Here is a 20,998-nt window from a genome sequence, read left to right on the forward strand (position 1 = left end):
GGAGAGATCTGCAGAGAAGGCAGAGGAGGTTGGCAGGAGGTCTCCCTGATGGCCTGGGATGCAAGCAGGGAGAGCATGACACGCCACCTTGCAAGACCTTCTCGAGGGCTAAACAGTTCACAGGTGCCAGGGTGCCCAGCAGAGAGCCCGGCACGTCGCAGGGGCTCACTAGGCGCTACTCCCTCATTACCCCCCACCCCCACCCCCGCAACCCTGCGCTGCCCGCCGGGACTGAGAGCGAGCTGGGCCTTCCTTCCATGGAGCCACTCTGCCCCCTGGGGGTCGGGGCCCGCAACAGACTGGAGCTGAGTCCCAGAGAGGATGTGTCGGCCTCCTACAGCCCCAGGCCCACACGTGCTGAGCGAGAGACAGAGATGGGGCAGGAAGCAGAGAAGGTTGAATCAAAGGGGAGCTCTCATCAGTCACCCTGGATACCCCTTTCAAAGCCCCCACTCCTGGCTTACTGATCAATAATACTGTGTCTCAGGTGCGGGCTGTTGGCCTCAGAACTCCTGCACAGGAAGAACTCAGGGGCAGCCGGTCCTTGGGATGAAGGATGAGATCTGTCTTGCAGTTGTGGTTACCCAGCCAGTGTGCTATTTTGTCTTTCGATGGCGAGTTTATCGGAGGTGGCCTGAGGAGGGGGCAGCGGTGGAGACGGCCACCCCTGGCACCTCCACCACGCACATCTCACCACCGAATGCTCACGGCCACCCAGAGGTGGTTATCACCAGGGCTGTGCTGTCACGGGTTTAACAACCAGCTCCCAAATGGAGTTCATAAAAGCCGGTGGACATTTTTGCTTACGTTAAGGGGTAAGATAAAAGCGAAACAATGAAGATCATGTTGGAACTTCACTCATTCCTCAATGACATGAGTGACTTCTATTATATAATTTCATTTTTAATGATGGTGTTAACAACTGGCTCCCAAAATTCCTGAAAATGCACCATTAGCTGTTGTGAGCCAGTGTGAACGGTGTGAATAGCACAACACGGGGCTATTTTCCCATTTTATGATCGTGGAAACTGAGGCCCACTGGGTGGGGTGTCAAGCACTGAAGGTCAAGCTGAATGTGGCCTGGCTGGGGAAACACCAGGCATATTTTACTCTAAAGCTGAGTGCTTTGAATGGTTTCCTTGATTTTCAGCCTCTCCTGTCAGAAAGACTCACAAGTTCTCTCCCCACATCTCTGCACCTCTAGAGCACTTCAATGCAACACACAGAATTTCCTCTTCTTCCTCCCCCCCCCTGCAAAACCAAATCTCTGGGGACACTGGCCTGAGGCTGGTCTCTTCCTCACACTATCCCAGAGACATTAACCCTGGAGTGAGCCTTGAGGCCACAGAAGGAGCCCCTGGGTCCTGGGCAGAGGGAGGGGAGCCCAGCCCAGCTGGCACACACTAGGCGGCCTGCCCGAGAAACCCATCTTTAGCCCACACTTCTAAGTGCAGCAAGGAGTGGGAGACAGTTGCGGAGCCCCGGATAGCTGTGTCGGGATCTCACTGCTACATTTGTGAGCTTGGGCAAGTCAGCTCACTTCTCTGAGGAAAATGGGACCCACAGTCGCTGTCCCAGGATTGCATGACAGTTGTCTAAAGGCCGCCTTACGTCTCTTCCCAGTTTCCTTAAACGGTGTGATTCAGTAGATGCCAGGGGGTCCCTCGCTTGTCCCCAGTGCCTGGAATTGCACCATTTAAGGGTCAAACCTTGGGTTTCAGCGTTGCCTTCTTCTATCTGTTCTTTTAAATCCCACCATCCCTGGAGAAAAAGCTGAAAAATCCTGAGTCTGTCTGGGCTTCCTCCCTGGCCGAGGAGGCCTGGGGTCTTCCCCTCCACCATCCGTCTTCCTCCTCCAGGTGGGAAGGGGCTGCGGCCTGACCTCCCAGCTGGAGGCCCTCAGCCAGAGGACTTGGCGTGAGTCTTCCCTTTTTGGAGCCTTAATCTCCCCAGGAGGGGAAGGGAATCCTATCACCTGCTTCTCCGCCTCACCTGCCGTCCCCCCACGTCGTTCTGAGGGGATCACGATTTATTGCAACCAGCCCCTGATGTGTTTGTCCCTGCCCAGACCTAGCCCCCTCCCAGCTGCCCAGAGTGGCCAGTAACACAGGCCAGGGACTGGCTTCCTCGTCCTGGCTCTGCCACCAGGCCCCTGTGTGATCTCAGCAAGTCGCTTCCATCTCTGAGCCTTATTCGCCCATTTAGCAGATGTCTCCTGGGTGTGTCCTGCACACCGGCCACTGTGCCAGACACGGGGGTTATGCTTGGGAGCAGCAGAGACGAGGTACCTGCCTTCATGGACTCTGCAGGCCTCGTGGAAACAGACAGATGGAATGATGACGAACGGTCACGCGTGCTAGGAGGGAAGCCAGCAGGCCTCCGTGACGTCAGTGCAGAGGGCGGCGCGTGGAGTGGAACGGCAGGGAAGGCGTCCCTGAAAGGAGAGTTGAGCACAGAGCTAAGGGAGGAGGAGGTGACAGCCACGTGGAGAGCTGAGGGAGCAGCCGTGCCAGGGCCCATGGAAGGAGCAGGTTGACTGAGTGTTCTTCAAACACTGCTCCACAGAGTTCCAGGGAGGTGCCCCGGGAACCTTCTGGGCACGAGGGAGGGCTTCATGGGCCAAACTCTGCCTCCCAACTCCACCTCCTTCAGAATAATTCTGCTTTTAATTGTTTTAAAGATCGGACTTAGATGCTATTTGAAACGAAAATTACATCACTTTAAAATATTCAGAAACCACTAGAAACTCATTTTACTAGCGAAGAGATGATCACTAAGGACTCTTCCAGCTCTAAATCTTAGGAGTTCTGCATTCATGAAATAGAGCAACTGTCAGTTCACAGGAGAGGGAGGGAGAAGTTTGCAGATGCCCTTGGAAGGACAGGGCAGGGCAGGCGATCCTCTTGTTCAGGGCTACTTCAGTGGTAGATTCTGGAAGACTCAAAGAGCTGTGTGATCTCAAGCAAATTGCTGGACCTTCCTGGATCTCAGTTTCCTCTCCCTTGACATGCAGGTATATGTCCCTACTGCAGCTGTCACAAATCACCACAGACATAGCAGCTTAAATGATCTAAGTCTTATAGTTCTGTGGGTCAGAAGTCCAACACAAGGCCCATGGCGCTAACGTCAAGGTGTCAGCGGAGCTGGAGGTCCTAGGGGAGAGTTTGTTCCTGTGTCCTTTCCCGCACCTAGAATCTTCCTGCATCCCTTGGCTCGTGGCCCCTTCCTCCATCTTCAAAGCCAACAATGCTGCAGCTCTCTCCGACTGTTCTTCCTCCATCTTCTACTTTTAAAAACCTTTGCAATGACATGGGGCCCACCCAGATAATCCAAGATAATCTATTTTAAAAGTCAGCTGATTAGCAACTGAGTTTTACCCGTAACCTTAATTCCCCTTTGCCACACACATGTTCACAGATTCTGGAGAATAGGATGTGGACATCTTTGGGGAACCACTATTCTGCCCACCACAGAGGGTTGCATTTCCATTAATAGCCAAATTTCTGATGCTCAGAGCACCAGCCCAACCTGCTCAATAGCAGGGCCTCATTTGATCTCCCAGCTAGTGCCCCCTGCAGACCCCAGAATCTCTTAGGGAAAGGCCTTGGGTGGTGTCATTTCTCACCTGTCCCCATCTCTCTGTGTCCCACCAACCCGTAATTCTTCCTACACGTTCTGGGTCTCCTTCAGCTGCCTCAGATAGCCACTGTGGCTGTGCATACCAAACCCTTGCGCACGCCAGACATTGTGCTACGCACTTTAAATACGTGACTTCATTTAAACCTCACAATCCAACGAAGGAAGCAGTATTCATGTTGTTCCCGTTTTATAGGCAAGAAAACTAAGGCACAGAGAGATTAAGTGATCTGCTCAAGAACCATCCGGTGGTGGTGCCAGGCTTAAAACCAGATGTCTGGATTTAGAACCTCAGGTTCTAGCTGTCCTGGCTGCACACAGGCCCGAGGAGCCTCTTCGTCCCTTTGCAGGCAGATCCTTGATTCCCCACAACCCAGACCACTGATCGCACTGTCATTTTTGACAGGGCCTTACTGAAGGTTCAGGAGTCATGGGAGGAATGCTCAGCACAGAGCACACAACCCAAGGACCACCACCAGCTGTGCCTCAGGCCCCAGGCCCAGAGCTGGCCCCTCCTTCATGAACGCTTTCCTCTAACATCAGGAACGAAGCAAGGAGGCCCACTCTACCACGCTCATTCCACGCAGTACTGGAAATTCTAGCCAGTGAAGTAAGGCAAGAAAATTAAGTAAAAAGCAAACATATGGGCAAGGAAGAAACAAAACTGTCCATATTTATAGATGATATGATTGTTTACACAGAAAATTCCAGGGAATCTGTGGCTGGGTGCAGTGGCTCATGTCTATAATCCTAGCACTCTGGGAGTCCAAGACAGGAGGATCACCTGAGGCCAAGAGTTCAAGATCAGCCTGAGCAAGAGCAAGACCCTGTCTCTACAAAAAAAAATAGAAAAATTAGCCAAGTGTGGTGGTGCGCGCCTGTAGTCCCAGCTACTTGGGAGGCTGATGCAGAAGGATTGTTTGAGCCCAGGGGTCTGAGGTTGCAGTGAGCTATTATGATGCCACTTTACTCTAGCCGGGGCAACAGAGTGAGAGTCTGTCTCAAAAAGAAAATAAAAGAAAAGAAAATTCCAAGGAATCTATCAAAAAAACAAACAAACAAACAAAGTAAACCCTCCTAGGATACATAAATGGGTACAATAAGGTGACAGAATACAGAATTAACATACAAAAATCAATCAAATTCTGTGTACTAGCAATGAATATGTCAACACTAAAATGTAAAATATAAGACCATTTGTAAACACCCCAAAATAATGAAATGCTTAGGTGTAAATCTAACAAAGCATATGCTGAAATTATATGCTGAAAATTACAAATGCTAAACATGAAACCACAAAGAAAATACAAATAAAGTGACACATTGTGTTCACGGATTGGAAGATTCAACTTAGCAAAGATGCCAGTCTCCTCAAATTGACACCCAGATCCTATCAAATTCCCAGCAAGATATTTTATAGCTATAGATGAGATTATTATAAAATTTATACGGGAAGGCAAAGGAGCAAGAATAGCTAAAACTGTCTCAGTCCATTTGTGTTGCTATAAGGAATATCTTAAACTGGATAATTTACAAAGAAAAGAGGTTTATTTGGCTCACAATTCTGGTGGCTGGAAGATTGGGCATCTGGAGAGGGCCTCAGGCTGCTTCCACTCATGGCAGGAGATGGAGGGGAGCTGGCATGTGCAGAGATCACACGGAGAGAGAGGAAGAAAGGGGGGAGCTGCCAGGCTCTTTTAGGAACTAACAGAGCAAGAACTCACTCATTACCATGACGACAGCACCAAGCCATTCATGAGGGATCCACTGCCACGACCCAAACACCTGCCATTAGGACCCATCTCCAATACTGAGGATCAAATTTCAACATGAGATTTGGCGGGGACAAAGACCCAAACTATAGCAGCAACAGACCTAGAATAACTGAAACAATTTTGAAAAAGAATAAAGTGGGAGAAATTAGTCTACCCAATCTGTAACTTTAAGACTTATATACAGTTAGCTATATTAGCTGGGCATGGTGGCATGTACCTGTAGTCCTAGCTGCTTAGGAGGCTGAGGTGGGGAGACTGCTTGGGCCTCGAGGCTTCAGTGAGTTACGATCATGGCACTGCACTCCAGCCTGGGTGACAGAGCAAGACCTTGTGTCTTAAAACAAACAAAAAAAGACCAACATACAACTATAGTAATCAAGACTGTATTGTACTGATGGAGGGACAGACACATAGATCATCGACACAGGATAGAGAACCCAGAAATAGACCAACGCAAATAAGCCCAATCGAATTTTGACAAAGGTGCAAAAACAATTCAACAGAGGTGCTATGGTTTGAATACGGCCCTTCCAAAATTTAGGTACTAAAATTTAATGGCCAATGCGATTAAGAGGTGGAGCCTTCAAGAGGTAATTAGGGCATGCGGGCTCCTGCCTCATGAATGACATTAAAGCCTTTATAAGGCTTCATGCCCTTCTGCCTTCTGCCAGTGAGGACACAGTGCTCCTCCCCTCTGGAGGAGGCAGCAACAAGGCTCCACCTTGGAAGCAGACAGCAGCCCTCACCAGACACCCAACCTGTCACAGCTCACCTTGGACTTCCCAGCCTCCAGAACTGTGAGAAATAAATTTCTGTTCTTTATAAATTACCCAGTTTCAGATATTTTTGTTATAACATTACAAACAGACTAAAACAGGCGGAAAGATGGCTGTTTCCACAAATGGTGCTGGAGTAACTGAACATCCATAGGCAAAAACATTAACCCCAACCTAAACTTCACACTTTATATAACAGTTAACTAAAAATTTGTCACAAACTTACATGTAAAACATGCAATGATAAAACTTTTAGAAAACACCATAGGAGAAAATCTTTGGGATCTAGGGCTAGGCAATGGGTTCTTAGATTTGACACCAAAAGCATGATCCGGAAAAGTTGGTACATTGGTATATTCATTTCCTGTGGGTACTATAACAATTACTACAAAATCAGTGGTTTAAAATAACAGAAATTTACTCTCTCACTGTTCTGGGGGTCATAAGTCTGAAATCAGTTTGATTGGGCCAAAATCAAGCTGTCAGTAGAGCCATGCTCCCTCCATTAGCTGTAAGAGAGGACTCATTCCTTGCTTCTTCCAGTTTCTGGTAGCTGCCAGAATTCCTTGGCTTGTGGCTGCATCATTCCAATCTCAGCCTCCGTAGTCACATTGCCTTTTCCCCCTTGCATCCATATGGAATCATCCTCCACCTCTACATTTCTCTTACAAGGACACTTGTGATTGCATTTAGGGCCCATCCCAATAATTCAGGATAATTTCTTCATTTCAAAATATTTAATTTAATCACATCTGCAAAGTCCTTTTTTTCCCAATACAAGTTCCAGGGATTAAGATGTATACATCTTTGAGGCGCGAGGGGGACCATTACTCGGTCTACCACAAAATTTAAAATTTTTCTTCTGCGGAGGACCCTAAGAGGATGAAAAGACAAGCTATAGACTAGAAAACATTTGAAAACTATATACCCAACAAAGAACTAGTATCTGGAATATGTAAAGAACCTTCAAAACTCAACAATTTTTTAATCCAATTAGAAATGGGCCCAAAAAAATGGGCAAGACATAAAGAGCCATTTCACTAAAGAAGAGACACAGATGGCAAAAAAAAAAAAAAGCATATGAAAAGTGTTCAACATCTTTAGCTATTTAAAAAGTACAAATTAAAACCACAGTGATCTATCACTACATACTGATTACAATTACTGTAATAAAAAAATAGCAACAATACCAAATGCTGGCCAAAAAATGTGGGGAAACAAGATCCCTCATACATTTTTGGCTAGAATGTAAAATGGTACAGCCACTCTGGAACAGTTTGGCAGTTTCTTAAAAAACTAAACACACAACTACCATTCAACCCACCAGGTGCACTCCTGGGCTTTTATCCCAGAGAAATAAAAACTTATGTTCACACAAACACCCATAAACCAATGTTTGTAGAAGCTTTATTCATAATAGCCCCAAATTGGAAACAACCCAGATATCCTTCAACAAGTGAATGGTTAAACAAATTGTGCTATATCTATCCATGGAACCACCATTCTGCAACAAAAAGAAACAAACTATTGATACTTGTAACAACTTGAGTGACTCTACAGAGAATTACTCTAAGTGGGAAAAAGAATGCAAAAGCTTACTGCCTCCCTTTATATAATGTTCTTGAAATGACAAAATTATAGAAATGGAGAATAAGAGACTGGTGGTTGCTGGGGGTTAAGGAGGGGTGGGGTTGGTAAGCAGGTGGGTGTGGCTAGGAAGGGGAAAGAGGGATTCTTGTTCTGCTGAAAATGTTCTGGATCTTGACTGTGTTAATATTAATATCTCGCCTGTGCTATTGTACTTCCGCAAGATGTTTCCACTGGAGGAAACTAGGTAAAGGATACACTGATTATTTCTTACAATTGCATATGAATCTACAATTATCTCAAAATTAAAAGTTTAATTTTTAAAAAAAATACAGACCCAAATTTTATATTAGATTGAACAGGCATAAAATTCATCAAAATTTTAAAACTCTGCTTTTCAAAAGATACCATTAAGCACATAAAAAGTCAAGCCACAGACTGGGGGAAACTATTTGCAACACATATATCTGACAAAGGACTTGTATCCAGAATATATAAAGAACTTTTACAATTCAATAAATACAATATAATTAAAACCACAATGAGAGATGCCTTCACAACCACTAGCATGGCTAAAATTAAAGACTGACAATACCAAGTGTTAGCAAAAATGCTGAGCGACCAAACTGTCACATACTGCTATTGGGCATGTAAAATGGTACATGTGTTTTGGAAAAGTACAAATGGCAGTCACACCTAGATGTTTTCCCAAGAGAGTCACAAGAAGACGTGTATAGGAATGCTTTTTCATAATGGCCCCAATCCGAGACAACCCAAATGTCCATAAACAGGTGATGGGTAAACTGTGGAAGATCCACACAATGGAATAAAGGAGCAAACTGCTGGTACACGCAAAGGCGCGGATGAACTCAAAAACAGCATCCTGAGCCACAGAAGATAGACACAAGAGACGGCACTGTCTGATTCCATTTATTTGAAATTCTAGAACAAGCAAAACCAAGCTATAGTGACAGAAAGCAGATCAGCGGTTGCCCGGGGCTGAGGGAGGGGCGCCGGGAAATGAACACAAAGGAGTAAAGTTTGGGGGGTGATGAAATTTTCTGTGAATTGGTTGTCGTGGTGAGTATAAATATTTGTCAAAATCACCCAACTGTACCTGATCATGCGTGTTTCATTTTATATAAACCGTAACTCCGGTCATGTGTGTTTCATGCTATGTGAATTATAACTCAGTAAGGTTGATTTTTAAAAGACTAAATACAAGCCCATATTTTGTCTTGGATTCAAGAGACCCAGAAGTACCCTCTTTCAGTGCTGAAGTGTCTAAGTGCTGATTACAGTTTCTAAAGCTTACTATAAACTTCCGTGCTCAACGCTTCCTCCCCATGGCTAGGGAGCCGCTCGCAAAGCGGCGCGCACGAGGCCCACACTGTGATCAGCACCGCCCCGCCCCACTTCGCCACCCACTGGGGCTCCCGGCCCGCCCGCAGCCTCTCCTCCTGGCCTCGGGCTGGAGGGCGCGGAGGCCGGGGGAAGCCCCGTCACTGGGTCTCGAAGACCGGCTTGCGCTGCAGCCGCAGCACCCGGTACGTGTTGAGGCCCGGCACGTCGAAGCCGGGGGACAGCCCGCGGCTGTCCAGGGGGTAGAAGTTGACGAGCTGCCCGTGCTGGTCCTCTAGCGAGAGCCGGGCGTCGCCGAGCGGCAGCGCGCACGGGAACTCGCGCGCCACGTGCAGCTGGAAGACGCGGCCGCGCAGGTGGCGCAGCGCCAGCGTGCGGAACGCGGGGGGCACGAGCGCCTCCACGCGGGGCCCGAACTGGCGCAGGCGCAGCTCGCCCGCCGGGCCGGCGCGCACCTCGTAGAAGGTCAGGTTGGCGAAGGTGAAGTAGCCGGCGAAGGGGCGCGCGCTGGGCGGCGGGGCCGGGCTGGGCTCGGCCTCCCGCAAGGCCGTCTCCATGGCGGGCAGGAGCGCGTCGTAGGCCTGCGCCACCAGGTCGCGCCCGGGCGGCCGCGGCCCGGCCAGCAGCAGCACGAGGCCCAGGCGCAGCGGCGGCACCAGCGAGAAGGTGGCGGCGTAGCCGTCCAGGTCGCCGTCCTTGCGCGCCACGCGGTAGCCGCGCTGCGCGTGGAACTCCCACGGGGTGCCCGTCTCGTTGGCGAAGTAGGCGCCGGGGCAGGCCAGCAGCGGCGCCAGCAGCGTCTTGGCCGCGTCGGGCCGCAGGAGCCGCCGGCGCCCGCCGCCCAGGAGCGCCGTGGCCAGCTTGGCCAGGTCGGCGGCGGTGGAGTACATCTGGCCCGACGGGCGGTACCAGCCCAGGTCGTAGAGCGGCGCCGGGCGCCCGCTGCCGTAGAAGCCCGCCGCCAGGCGAGCGCGCACGGGCGGAGTGAGGTCGAAGCCCGTGTCCGCCATCCCCAGCGGCTCCAGCACGTTCTCCGAGACCCAGCGCTGGTAGTCCCCCTGGGCGGTGTGAGCTGCCAGGACGTGGGCCAGCAGCGAGAAGGCCAGCGTGCTGTAATGGCACCTGGCAGGAGAGCAGTGGAAACTGGGATGTGGCCTTCATGAACATCGTCAGGCCCTAAATAGCCCCTCCCCACCTGCTCGGGCTACCTGAGATGCCGCCAGAGTTTGATTGGGCTGGGCGGGGATGGGGAGGAACCTGCTTCGCTTCATCCCAGACAGTCACACCTGGAGGAGACTCCAGAGACCATTGACTATAACTCTGACATCTGGAAAGACGAAGGCCCAGAGAGGGCAGGGAATTGCCCAGGGTCACACAGCAGGCTGGAGGAGAGCTGGGCTCAGCAATGCACCTGGGAAGGTTGTCAGACAAATCTTTTTGGTCCTTTACACTTTAGTTAGTATGATGGACTTTATCAACTGGAAAATTAAAGTTTTAGACTGTTCGGGAAAAAAATGATAGTGATCCCGTAGCTCAAGAATAACATACGAGGCAGGGTCTCCCCCTCCCTTCTTCCAGGCCGTGGCAGACGCCAATAACCAAGAAGAGCGGATGTAGTTTCAGAATCTAAAATAGTGCCTCAGGAAGGCACAAGGATGGATGAAAATTTGCAAATCCTACCAGGCATCCTGAACTCTAGGCCAGCCGCCTTATTTTTGCAGACGAGGAAGATGAGATTCTCAGGTAAAGTGCCTCACCCGCGGTCACCCAGCAAGTTAGTGGCAGAGCTGGAAGGAAGACTCCAGCCTGTACATGTCCAAGTGTCCCCTCTCTGCTCAGCTGGGTCATTTCTTCCTTAGGGAAGTGGGGCCTGGGTTCAGCATTTGGAGGAGGCAAGGGAGCGCCAGCTGGCCTCTGTCCAGCCCCACAGCTTCGCTGCCCCAGCGTGGGGCCCCTCTGTTCGCTGACCACGCAGCTATCCTGATCTCCCCAGCATCATTCACTTCCATCCCGGCAAACGCTGTATTCCTCTTGTTTATTTGTTCACTGCGCCTCCCTCGCAAGAATGCAAACTCCACAAGGAGGGGCCTGGTTGGATTTGTTCGCTTCTGTAGCTCAGTGTTTAGCACCTTCTAGGCAGAGTAGGTGCTCAGTAAATGTTGAGTTGATGAATGGAAAGAACACTGGATTCAAACAGAACTGGATTCTGAGCCCCTCTGTCCCCTGCCTTGCTGGCCTCCCTCTCTAGGCCTTGGTCTTTCCAGCTGTGGAATAGGGGCTGCATTCGGTGACCCCGAAGGTCTCCCCTGGCTCTGACCACCTAGGATGAAGTGATGCAGGCCCTTTCCCAGGCGTGTCTGCCCGGGGTGTTGCTAACATGTGGCTTGGTATCAGGGTGCATCCTCACCTGGTTCCTGGGTCAGCCACCAGCACATCGTCCTTGAGCAGGCGCAGGGCCTCCTGGGTGCTGCCTCTCCACAGCAGGGAGGTGGAGCGCAGCCTTCTGGGCAGCCCTAGGGAGGAGCAGTGGTCAGACCTGCGGCCCGGCCGAGAGTGGATGGTGGGCCCCTGGGTGCACTCCCTCCCCCGCCTTCCATGGGTTGAGAGATGACAACAAATCAGTTAAAAAAAACAGACTAGCGTGGACTCCAGTCCTGCCTTCTCTTCCTGCCTGTGTTTCATTGGGCAAGTCACTTAACCCAGCAGTCCTCAACCTTTTTGGAACCAGAGACGGGTTCCACAGAAGACAATTTTTCCAGGGACTGGGGGAGGGGGATGGTTTGGGGATGATTCAAGTATATCACATTTATCGTGCAGTCAAACCTCTCTCCTGATGATAATCTGTATTTGCAGCCGCTCCCCAGCGCTAGCATCACTGCCTCAGCTCCAGCTCAGATCACCAGACATTAGATTCTCATAAGGAGCTGCAACCTAGATCCAGCGCACGTGCAGTTTACAGTAGGATTCGCGCTCCTGTGACAATCTAATGCCGCCACTGACCTGACAGGAGGCAGAGCTTATGCAGCGATGCGAACGATGGGGAGTAGCTGTAAGTACAGATGAAGCTTCGCTGGCTCACCTGCTGCTCTCCTCCTGCTGTGCGGCCCAGTTCCTCACAGGCCACAGACTGGTACCAGTCCATGGCCCAGGGGTTGGGAACTGCAGACTTAACCTCGCTGAGCCCCAGTCCCTCATCTGTAACACGACGGAAATAATCCCAATATCACAGGGCTGATGTGAGGATTAGGTGAGATAAAATGCTTAGCATGGCACATACTAACTGCTCAAAAAATAGTTGTTATCAACCGTAGAAAGTTTAGTTCCATAAATTTCTTAGCGTTTGTGGCCAAACTAGTTTTATGGAACTGGCTGCTCTGGCCACTTGGAATTTTCTGTTTATTGGAGGTGACAAGCATTGGAAGAACCACAAGGTTGGGATTTCTTCCGTCTATCATCATCAATAGTTTTTGGGCATCTATTTTGTGCCAAGGACTATTCTAAGTTCTGGGATTTAGCAGTGAACAAAACAAAGTTCTTGCCCATGTGGAGTTTACATTCTAGTGGAGAGGACAGACAATAAGCAAATAAATATTCTGGCACTGGAGAAAAATAATTCCATGTAGGAAGGAAGGGGTTGTTATTTTATTAATATAAAAGAAAAGGTCTCACAGAGAAGGTGACCCTTGAGCAGGTGAAACCTAGAGGAGGTGAAGAAGTGAGCCATGAAGCTCTGTGAGGAAAGATTACATCTTTGGCAGAGACGACAGCATGTGCAAAGGCCCTGAAGCAGGAATGTCTTGGCACATTCGAGGAACAGCACAGAACAGCCAGTGTGGCTGGAGAGGAGTGAGAAGGGGGAAACTGTAGGTGAGAGATATTGGGGCTGCAAGCGCCAGATCCTACAGGGCGCTGTAGGCTCCCGGGAGGACTTAGCTTCCCCTCTGAGTGAGGTAAGGCACTGCAGGGCTTTGAGCAGAGGACCACTTACAGAGCTAATTTGACATCTATTTTATCAAGGTTGCTGTGGTCGCTCTGTGAAAACAGGCTCCTGGGGACAATAGCAGCAGCAGGGACGCCTGCAGAGGAGACTTGCTAGAACTCTCCTTCGAGTGATGGGGCTTGGGCCAGCGTGCTGGCAGCAAGGTGGGTGAGGAGTGGCTGGATTCTGGACCTGTTTTGAGAGTGGAGCCAACAGAATTTGCTACCAGAGGGTCTGTGGAGGACGTGGGAGTGAGAGGAGCCGGGGCCCGCAACAGACTGGAGCTGAGTCCCAGAGAGGGCGTGTCGGCCTCCTACAGCCCCAGGCCCACATGTGCTGAGCGAGAGACAGAGATGGGGCAGGAAGCAGAGAAGGTCGAATCAAAGGGGAACCCGCGCAGTGCCCCTCCCTGCTTCTCTCTAAACCAGCCCTCCCCATTCATGGGTGGCAGACGGGCATAAAGGCCAAGAGAGTGCCCTTCAGAAGCTTCCAGAGCCACCCTCCTCGTCCAGCCTATGTCCCTCCTGGCCCTGCTCCCTTTCCGATCCTGTCCCGCCCTATGCCTGTCCCTGGCATCGTCTCCCAGCACCAGCCTGCTCTGCCCCCTGCCCTGTGGATTCCATCTTGACTTGTTATCGGACCTTTGTTATTATTATTTATCATTAATAAGTAATTCAGTTACATGATTCAAGATTCAAAGGACGCCAATGGGTCCTCTTACTCTTCTCTCACCACCCTGGAGGCAACCTAATGTTTCCATCTCTTTAGTTCCCTTCCAAAGATATCTGATGCACATATAAACTAATATATATGTGTGTTATATAATACGTAAATTAGATGTACATTATATATATTCATATACACATACACATTAAATATGCATATATTATTTTTATTCTTTATTTATATGGTAGCATAAAATATATGCTGTCCTGAGCTTTTTTCCTACTTAGTTTTATATCTTAGGCCATCTTAGTACACAAAGAACATAATTATCCTTTTTTTAGTGCTTGATTGTATAGCCATGTCATGGTTTATTTAGCCATTCCCCTACTGATGGGCATTTAGGTAGTTTCAATGTTTTGCTATTACAAACAGTGCTGCGGTGAATAACTGCGTACATCCCCCATCCCACGCGTACGTGAGTACGTCTGTCCGGGAATTTCCTAGAAGTGAAATTGCTGAGTCAAAGGTATATACATTCTAAACTGTGATGGTGCCAATTGCCCTCCATACAGGCTATGCCAGTTTAAATCCCAGCGCAGGTGTATAAAAGGGCCTATTTCACCCGGCCTCACCAACTCAGTGCATCCACCACTTTAATCTTTGCCTCTGATTTGGAGGAAAGTGTCTCAGTGTAGTTTTAATTTGCAGTTATTTTGGTATGAATGCAGTTGAGCATCTTTTAATATTTTTTAATATCCTTACAAGCCTTTTCTGTGAATTGCTGATTCTGTTGCTATCATTTTCCCATTTTTCTGTTGGGGCTGTTGGTCTTCATATTGATTTGTAGGTGATCTTTATATACTAATGGAAATTAGGTCTTCGTTACAGAATAGTCTACAAATACTGACTTCTTGACTTGCCCTTGACCTACCAACGTGATTTCGACCTGCCAGCTGCTCTTGCTCTGTCCACTTGAGCTAAATTGCCAGGCTTTGCTTCTGCTTTCAGCTGACGAGATTTCTAGCGCTGGCCCACCACCCGAGCCCTATAAGAGGGAGGTGTGGCCAGGTGAGGAAGCGGAGGAGAGAGGGGGGCCCAGCCGGGCGGGATGAGAGCCTGTTCCTCAGCTCCCCCACCTGGAATGGTTGGGGTCCGTCCAGGTCAGTGTCGGTGCTGAGACGCTCACCTGAGAGCTGGCTGGCCATCCTCCGGAGGGTGACAGGCGAAGGCCTCGGGGCGGGGCCCTCGTCCGCCAGCCCGTCCGTCAGGCCCTGCTCTTCGGGGGCCGATGCCACACCCAGCGGGTTGCTAATGGTGAAGGTGCTGGCGTAGCGCTCCAGAGGGTCGTCCAGGGAGGCCACGATGCCCTCCTCCCACAGGCGGTACAGCATGAGGACTGGAAAGATCTTGGAGATGCTGGAGATCCTGGACAATGTTGGGGACACAAGGGAGCAAAGGGCATCCCATTGGCCCCACTACCCGCCTACCCTGGGCCCCCAGCCAGCAACTTTCTAGTATTCTAGAAAAGCACCAAATCCTCCCTTAAGTCAACATCCCCGGGGGAAACTCACCAGCCCCTGTAGAACGGCCTTTGGAATACTCGAGAACATACCAGAAGCCAGTGGGACGGACACTCATGAGCACCCACCCTGTGCCAGGCTCTTTACCAGGCACTCCCCATTCTGGGACAGACCTGGGTTTGGACGGCACCTCTGCCTCTCACTGGCTGTGTGGCCTTGGGCAAGTTACTAGACCCTTCCAAGACTCGGTTTCATTGTCTGCTTCACAGGTTGTAAAAAGGATTGAACGAGACTGTGCATGTAAAGTGCCTGTCAACGTACCTGACAGGTAATAAGTGTTCAATAAATGACAGCAAACACAACAGTTGGCCCCATGCCCAGCACACAGCATGTGCAGCACGCGTGCTCATTCCCTCTGGACTCCTACAGCACCCACAGTACCCCTGGGAGCAAATGCGTTCACTTTGCACTGTGAGCTTTGAGGATCCTGCAGGCAGCACCCAGGAGGGGAGACTACAGGTGTGCAACTGAACGTCCCCAGCTGCTTCCACCTGGGCCACTGCTGCCAACTCATAGGGACCTGGGGCAAGGGCCCAGGAACTGGGTATGGTTCCCATGGCACATGGGTGGGAGGTGGCACAAGGGAACCTTTTCTAGTTTGGGAGGTTTGGAGCTAAGGCTTCTCCAGAAGGTATTTCTTCCTGATCTGTTACCCCTGTGTTGAGACATTCGGGCACTCATTGGTCCACTCTGGACCTCACTCCCCTCTTCTATAAAATTGCCAAGACTTCATAACGGGCCCTGGCAGCTTAGACCCCCAGCCATGATTCTTTTGAGTGTTTTTATCTACAAGGTCCCCTTGCCCTCCCATCCCCTGTCTCCTCCACAGGATCCTGGAGGTCACCCAGCTGACCGGTACATGGTGTACTCATTGGGGGTCCCAGAAGCTGGGTCTGAGCCATTCTTCTTCCCAAAGTTCCCAGTCCAGAGCACGGTGTCATTGTGGATGACAACCGCAGACATGGCAGCCAGGCCTGGAGCAGACATTGCCTCGCGCAGGATCCTGTCCACCTTGGGGGAGAAGAGCAAGTGCAGTGACAGGCCCCCTCCCCCTGCCCACCCCCCACCAGCCGTCCTGCACCTGTGCCCATCCCCAAGCCACGCCCTGCACACAGCCCCCAGGGAGGCTCCAGACCCCGGGTTCCCAAACCATGCCCCATGGGGGGGACCACCACTGCTTTAAAATGTAGGGCTTCCTCATGAGATTTTTGCTTGAAGGAACATTTCCTTAGCAAATAAAAAAGGAGAGAAAGGTGAAAACTGCTGACTTAGGCAAACCCTTGTCCAATGCCCTAGAAAACCCCCAATAGACCCAGTCTGACCCCCTAGTGTTGGGGAGCTCACTATTTATAGAGGGCTCCTAGACCCTCTGTGAACACGCATTGAAAATACCTCATTATTTTCAAGGACGAAGGACAATGATGATGACAACAGCTCACATTTCTTGGACGTTTAGAATGTGCCAGGCATGGCGCAAAGCGATTTTCATGCATCGTCTCATTTAATCCTCCTAAGTCAGTGCTAGTGTCTCCCCATTTTACAGATGAGGGAAAAGTGAGTCTGTAAGATCCGAGATGACCTGCGCAGTGGCTAGTGGCCGGGGGATGAAGATAGAGCCCTGCGCTAACTCCAGCCCCGGTTCCTAATTAACTGCCAGCCCTCCTTGCCATGAGACTGTACGTGTCCTGAGCTCAGCTCTGTCTACTTCCAGTTTCTACCCCGCCCCAACTTTGCCTCTCTGAGCCTCAGTTTCCCCCTCTCCAGGTGGGGATTCATGAGGAATGCATGTAACGGGCTAGCACGGCAGCTGGCACATACTGGGCGCTCAGTAGAAGGCAGCTGTGGTTATTGTTGCTGCTTCTTAAAAACTTACTCTGAGCCCTGGGAGCCACGTACCCTCTGCTCGCTCTCCCTCACAAAAGCCTTTCAGATATTCGCAGGCAGCGGTTGCGCCTCCGCATTGGCCCACGCCGTCTCCTCTGGACTCATCACCCCCTTCCCCTCAACTGTTCCTTGGATGGCAGTTCCAAGTCCCCCACGCTACGGCTCGTACACTGCTGAGGGTGCTTCGTCTGTCGCCGTGTCTCCTAAGGTGAGTGGCCCAAGCGGGTGGTGTCTGCCTGGCACAGACTAGGGCTGGCTGACACCTCGCTCTAGTGTTTTGCCATCCTGCAGCTGTCAAAGTGGTGTTGGGGGAGAGGAGGAGGGGTGTTTAATCCTATTGCAGTGACCAGGCTCTGCCATCCTCTCCCGTCTCATCTTCCATACCTCCCACCTACGGCCTCTTTTTTTTGTTTTTAAGAGATGGGTGCAGGGCTCCTTGCGTTGTTGCTCAGGCTGGAGTGCAGTGGTGTTAATCGTAGCTCACTACAGCCTCAAACTCCTGGGCTCAAGCGATCCTCGTGCCTCAGCCTTCCAAGTAGCTGGGACTACAGGCATGTACCATCATGCCCAGCTAATTTTTTTTTTTTAGAAATGGGGTCTCACTCTGTTGCCCAGGCTGGTTTTGAACTCCTGACCTCAAGCGATCCTTCCACCCCAGCCTCCTGAGTAGCCGGAACTACAGGTGTGAGCCATTGTGTCAGCTCCCACCTATGACTATTCCTCTCACCCCTAGACTAGAGCAGGTCAATGTCTTCTTCCTGCCACATCCCCAGTGCCTAGCACAGAGTAAGTGCTCACGAAATACACGTGTGATGGATGAATGAATGAATGCCACTGCCAGCACAGAGGGGGCGCCCTCCCCTTCATCACCCAGGCCCAGCCCACACGCCCAGTTCCCTCCTGGGCCATCACTGACCTTTTCCAGGGCCTCCTTCAACACAGGGAGGGGGTGGGCCAGGGGCACAGGCTCAGGGTGCCGGGGACACATCCTCACGGGGGCAGAGGTCACCTCTGGTCCCAAGGAACCTGGAGGGAACATCACACGGTGAGTAGGAGACAGAAATCAGGACCGAGTCCAGGGGTCATCCTAGGAGAGAGGGGGCAGGTGGCAGCAAAGGCCAGAGCCACGTCTCAGGACAGCCCTCCCCAGCTGACAACAGCCTTACCAGGAGACATCAGGGTGCAGACACCAGCCATAGGCACCGAGGGGCAAGGGGAGAGTGTGCGGGCAGAGAAGGCACAATCCCGCGCTCGCCACCTGCGGCTTGAGCTTGCATGACTTCCACTGGGCCGCAGTTCCTGGCTGGCGGTCCCTGCGCTCCCGTCTCTCTTGTTGGTCCAGCCTCCTCCCTCCACGTCATCAGCGGGCTTAGACCGTTCCGGCTCCGTGGGGCAGGCTCGGCCACATGTGCCCGTCCGTCTCTCTTCCCCTCTTCCTGATTGTATATGTTTGGGTGGAGAAGTTTGGGGGGACTTGGAGCCCCACTCGGGCTTCAGGCCTAAACCACAAGGGACAACTCATTCTATCCCCAGAGCTGAGCATCGGGGCTTGGGGGCTTGAGTCCGTTCTGTCCTTCTCCAGGTGTACGGCGTCCCTGGCACCCTGGGGGAGACATGAGGGTGATGGCGGGACAGGGCTCAGGCTAGGCGTTAAGGGACTTGCTCCCAGGAGCACCGCTGCCTCGTGGACAGGCCTGGGAGAGTGGCCTTGAGAGTCCACACGGAGGGAGAGGCCCCCCGGTGCAGCTGACCCATCCGCTGCATTGGAGAGAGTCCAGGCTAGACCAGCAGCAGAACTGCCAGCCGGCTGCAGAATCGTGAGAAATAATCACTCACCTTGTTTGAGGCCAGTAGGTTTGGGGATAGTTGATTACTCAGCAATAGATAACTGATACGGTCCCAAACAGGAAGGTTACAACCCTTAGGGAGGATTTCTCAACAACTCCATGACATAAGTTGAATAATTAGAGTGGGGGATCTCAGCTAGAACCCAGGCTTTACCCAGCCTGGGGCCCAGGTAGGCCTCGCATTGCCAGCGCTGCTCCTCTAACCTCACTGTGTGCACACAGGAAAAGTCAGGCTCCGAGAGAAGGCAGATTTGATTGAGTGGGTGTGGGCTCAGGACCCAGATGGCTGTCGTCTGCAGACCATGAACTGTTTCCCATTTGTAACAAATTAGGTACAAAACTTGAGAGATAGAGCATTTAGAAACTTTTATGGCATTTTGACAAAGTAATTTTGCATCCGTTGAGTCTAATAATTCAAAACTTGTGCTTCTACTTCGTATGTCTTTTTTTTAATTTCCCTAATAATTCATTCTTATGTATTTGTAAGTAATACTGGTCCACTATGGATTGGTAGTTTGATAGTTTGAGAAGCCCGCCTACCCAGGGTCTGTTTGCTTAAGGAACTAAGACGTCCCTCATAAAGGAACTTACCCTAGAAAGAAAGGGTTGGGGTAGGAAAGGAAGGAGCCAGCAAAACATAAAAGAAGGCATTTCTGCAAAAGTCTCTGCAGGACTTGGGGGCCCAGAGTACCTCATTGAGCTTTGAGGTGTCTGTACCACAGGATGACACAGAGGAATGGAGAGAGGTGTTCTCCCCCATGCAGCACAGACCTCGGGCCCTGGACCACCCAGGATCCCAGCAGGTTGGAGGTCCAGTGGTTGCTATAGCAACAGAGGGCTGGTGCACATCACCAGCAGGGGTGGCTACTTTGCTGCACCTTGACCTTCCCAGGAAAGAGAGGCCCCAAGAAATGGCAGCTGCTGTCCATGGACACCCTTGAGTTGTTCCTCTTGGGGGCCTTAGATACAGCTGCAGGAGGGTCTTAGAAGGAGGCTGAGGCCTGGAGGTCCCACCATGGTGGCTGAAGGCAGAGCAAGCTAAATACTGCTTGTACTTTTTTTGGCAACCCTGAATTTGACCCCTACCCTGGGTAGCTTGAGGAAACCCTGGTGGCAGTAGGATCCTCATTTTATACACAAGGGCATCGAGGCACAGGGAGGTCGCAGGCCTGGCCCAAAGATGCACAATGAGAGCTGGGGTCAGAATGGAGGCCAGAGCTTCTGAGTCTGAATCTTATGGTCCTCCCCGCACCCTCGGCTCAAGGGTGACGGCACAGAGCCCAAGAGGACCCACAGGGTGGGGGAGAATCTCCAGGTGTCTCTGCACTCACCAGTCTTCAGCTTGGGGAGGTGGTACTGCCACAGGAAGCAGCCCATCATGACCACGGAGAGCAGGCAGAAGAAGCAGCAGCCGGCCGGGAAGAGCCATTTCTTCCTCACTTTCAGCAGGCTGCGCTGCCGGCCAGCCTGGGAGAGCAGGGACACAGGGCACAGCCCCTGAGGTCAGCCGGAGGAAAGAGAGGGACCCCTCCCCTGTCCCCTCCTCAGCCTCAGGCTCGCCCAGAGATAGTGAGAGCCCACAGCTTTGCATAAACCTCACACCTCCCCAGTGTGACCCCTTCGACAGCTCTTCCCCAAGTGAGAGCCCGCACTCCCATGCCTCCCTCCCCTGTGAACCTGGCAAAATATCTTAAGACCAGCTGAAGTGCCACCTCCTCCGTGAAGCCTTCCCCAACAATCCTCACCCACATCCCCTCCCAAAGCACTTGGAACACGCCTCCACGATGGTGCAAGCCCGGCTGTCTGTGGCACAACAGTTGCTCTGCCACAGTAGCTGAGCTCCCTGATAGAGTGTGAGCACTCCAAGGGCCGGGCCGTTCCTTCGCTTTCCTCCGTGGCCTCTGGT

General features: G+C 51.3%; 1 protein-coding gene across 1 annotated transcript; it reads right to left on the bottom strand.

Moving 5' to 3' along the window:
* Nucleotides 1–9,276: 9,276 nt before the first annotated feature.
* Nucleotides 9,277–20,557, bottom strand: LACTBL1 (lactamase, beta-like 1). Its single transcript, XM_012650886.1, has 6 exons — nucleotides 20,424–20,557; nucleotides 18,162–18,271; nucleotides 16,215–16,372; nucleotides 14,968–15,206; nucleotides 11,544–11,649; nucleotides 9,277–10,258 (listed from the first exon to the last, which is right to left on the bottom strand). The coding sequence occupies exons 1-6, from the start codon at nucleotides 20,470–20,472 to the stop codon at nucleotides 9,277–9,279; spliced, it is 1,644 nt and encodes a 547-aa protein (XP_012506340.1). The 5' UTR covers nucleotides 20,473–20,557.
* Between the last annotated feature and the right edge of the window lie 441 nt (nucleotides 20,558–20,998).

Source organism: Propithecus coquereli, unplaced genomic scaffold (assembly GCF_000956105.1).
Source record: "Propithecus coquereli isolate 6110/MARCELLA unplaced genomic scaffold, Pcoq_1.0 Scaffold341, whole genome shotgun sequence".
NCBI lineage: Eukaryota > Metazoa > Chordata > Mammalia > Primates > Indriidae > Propithecus > Propithecus coquereli.

Excerpts from the sequence above, each read along its gene's own strand:
- LACTBL1 (XM_012650886.1), bottom strand. The coding sequence starts at position 20,472 with ATGATGGGCTGCTTCCTGTGGCAGTACCACCTCCCCAAGCTGAAGACT. Across the intron at positions 11,650-14,967 it reads GATGGCCAGCCAGCTCTCAG|GGCTGCCCAGAAGGCTGCGC; the intron begins GTGAGCGTCTCA and ends GCTCCTCCCTAG. Across the intron at positions 10,259-11,543 it reads GTGGCTGACCCAGGAACCAG|GTGCCATTACAGCACGCTGG; the intron begins GTGAGGATGCAC and ends CTCTCCTGCCAG.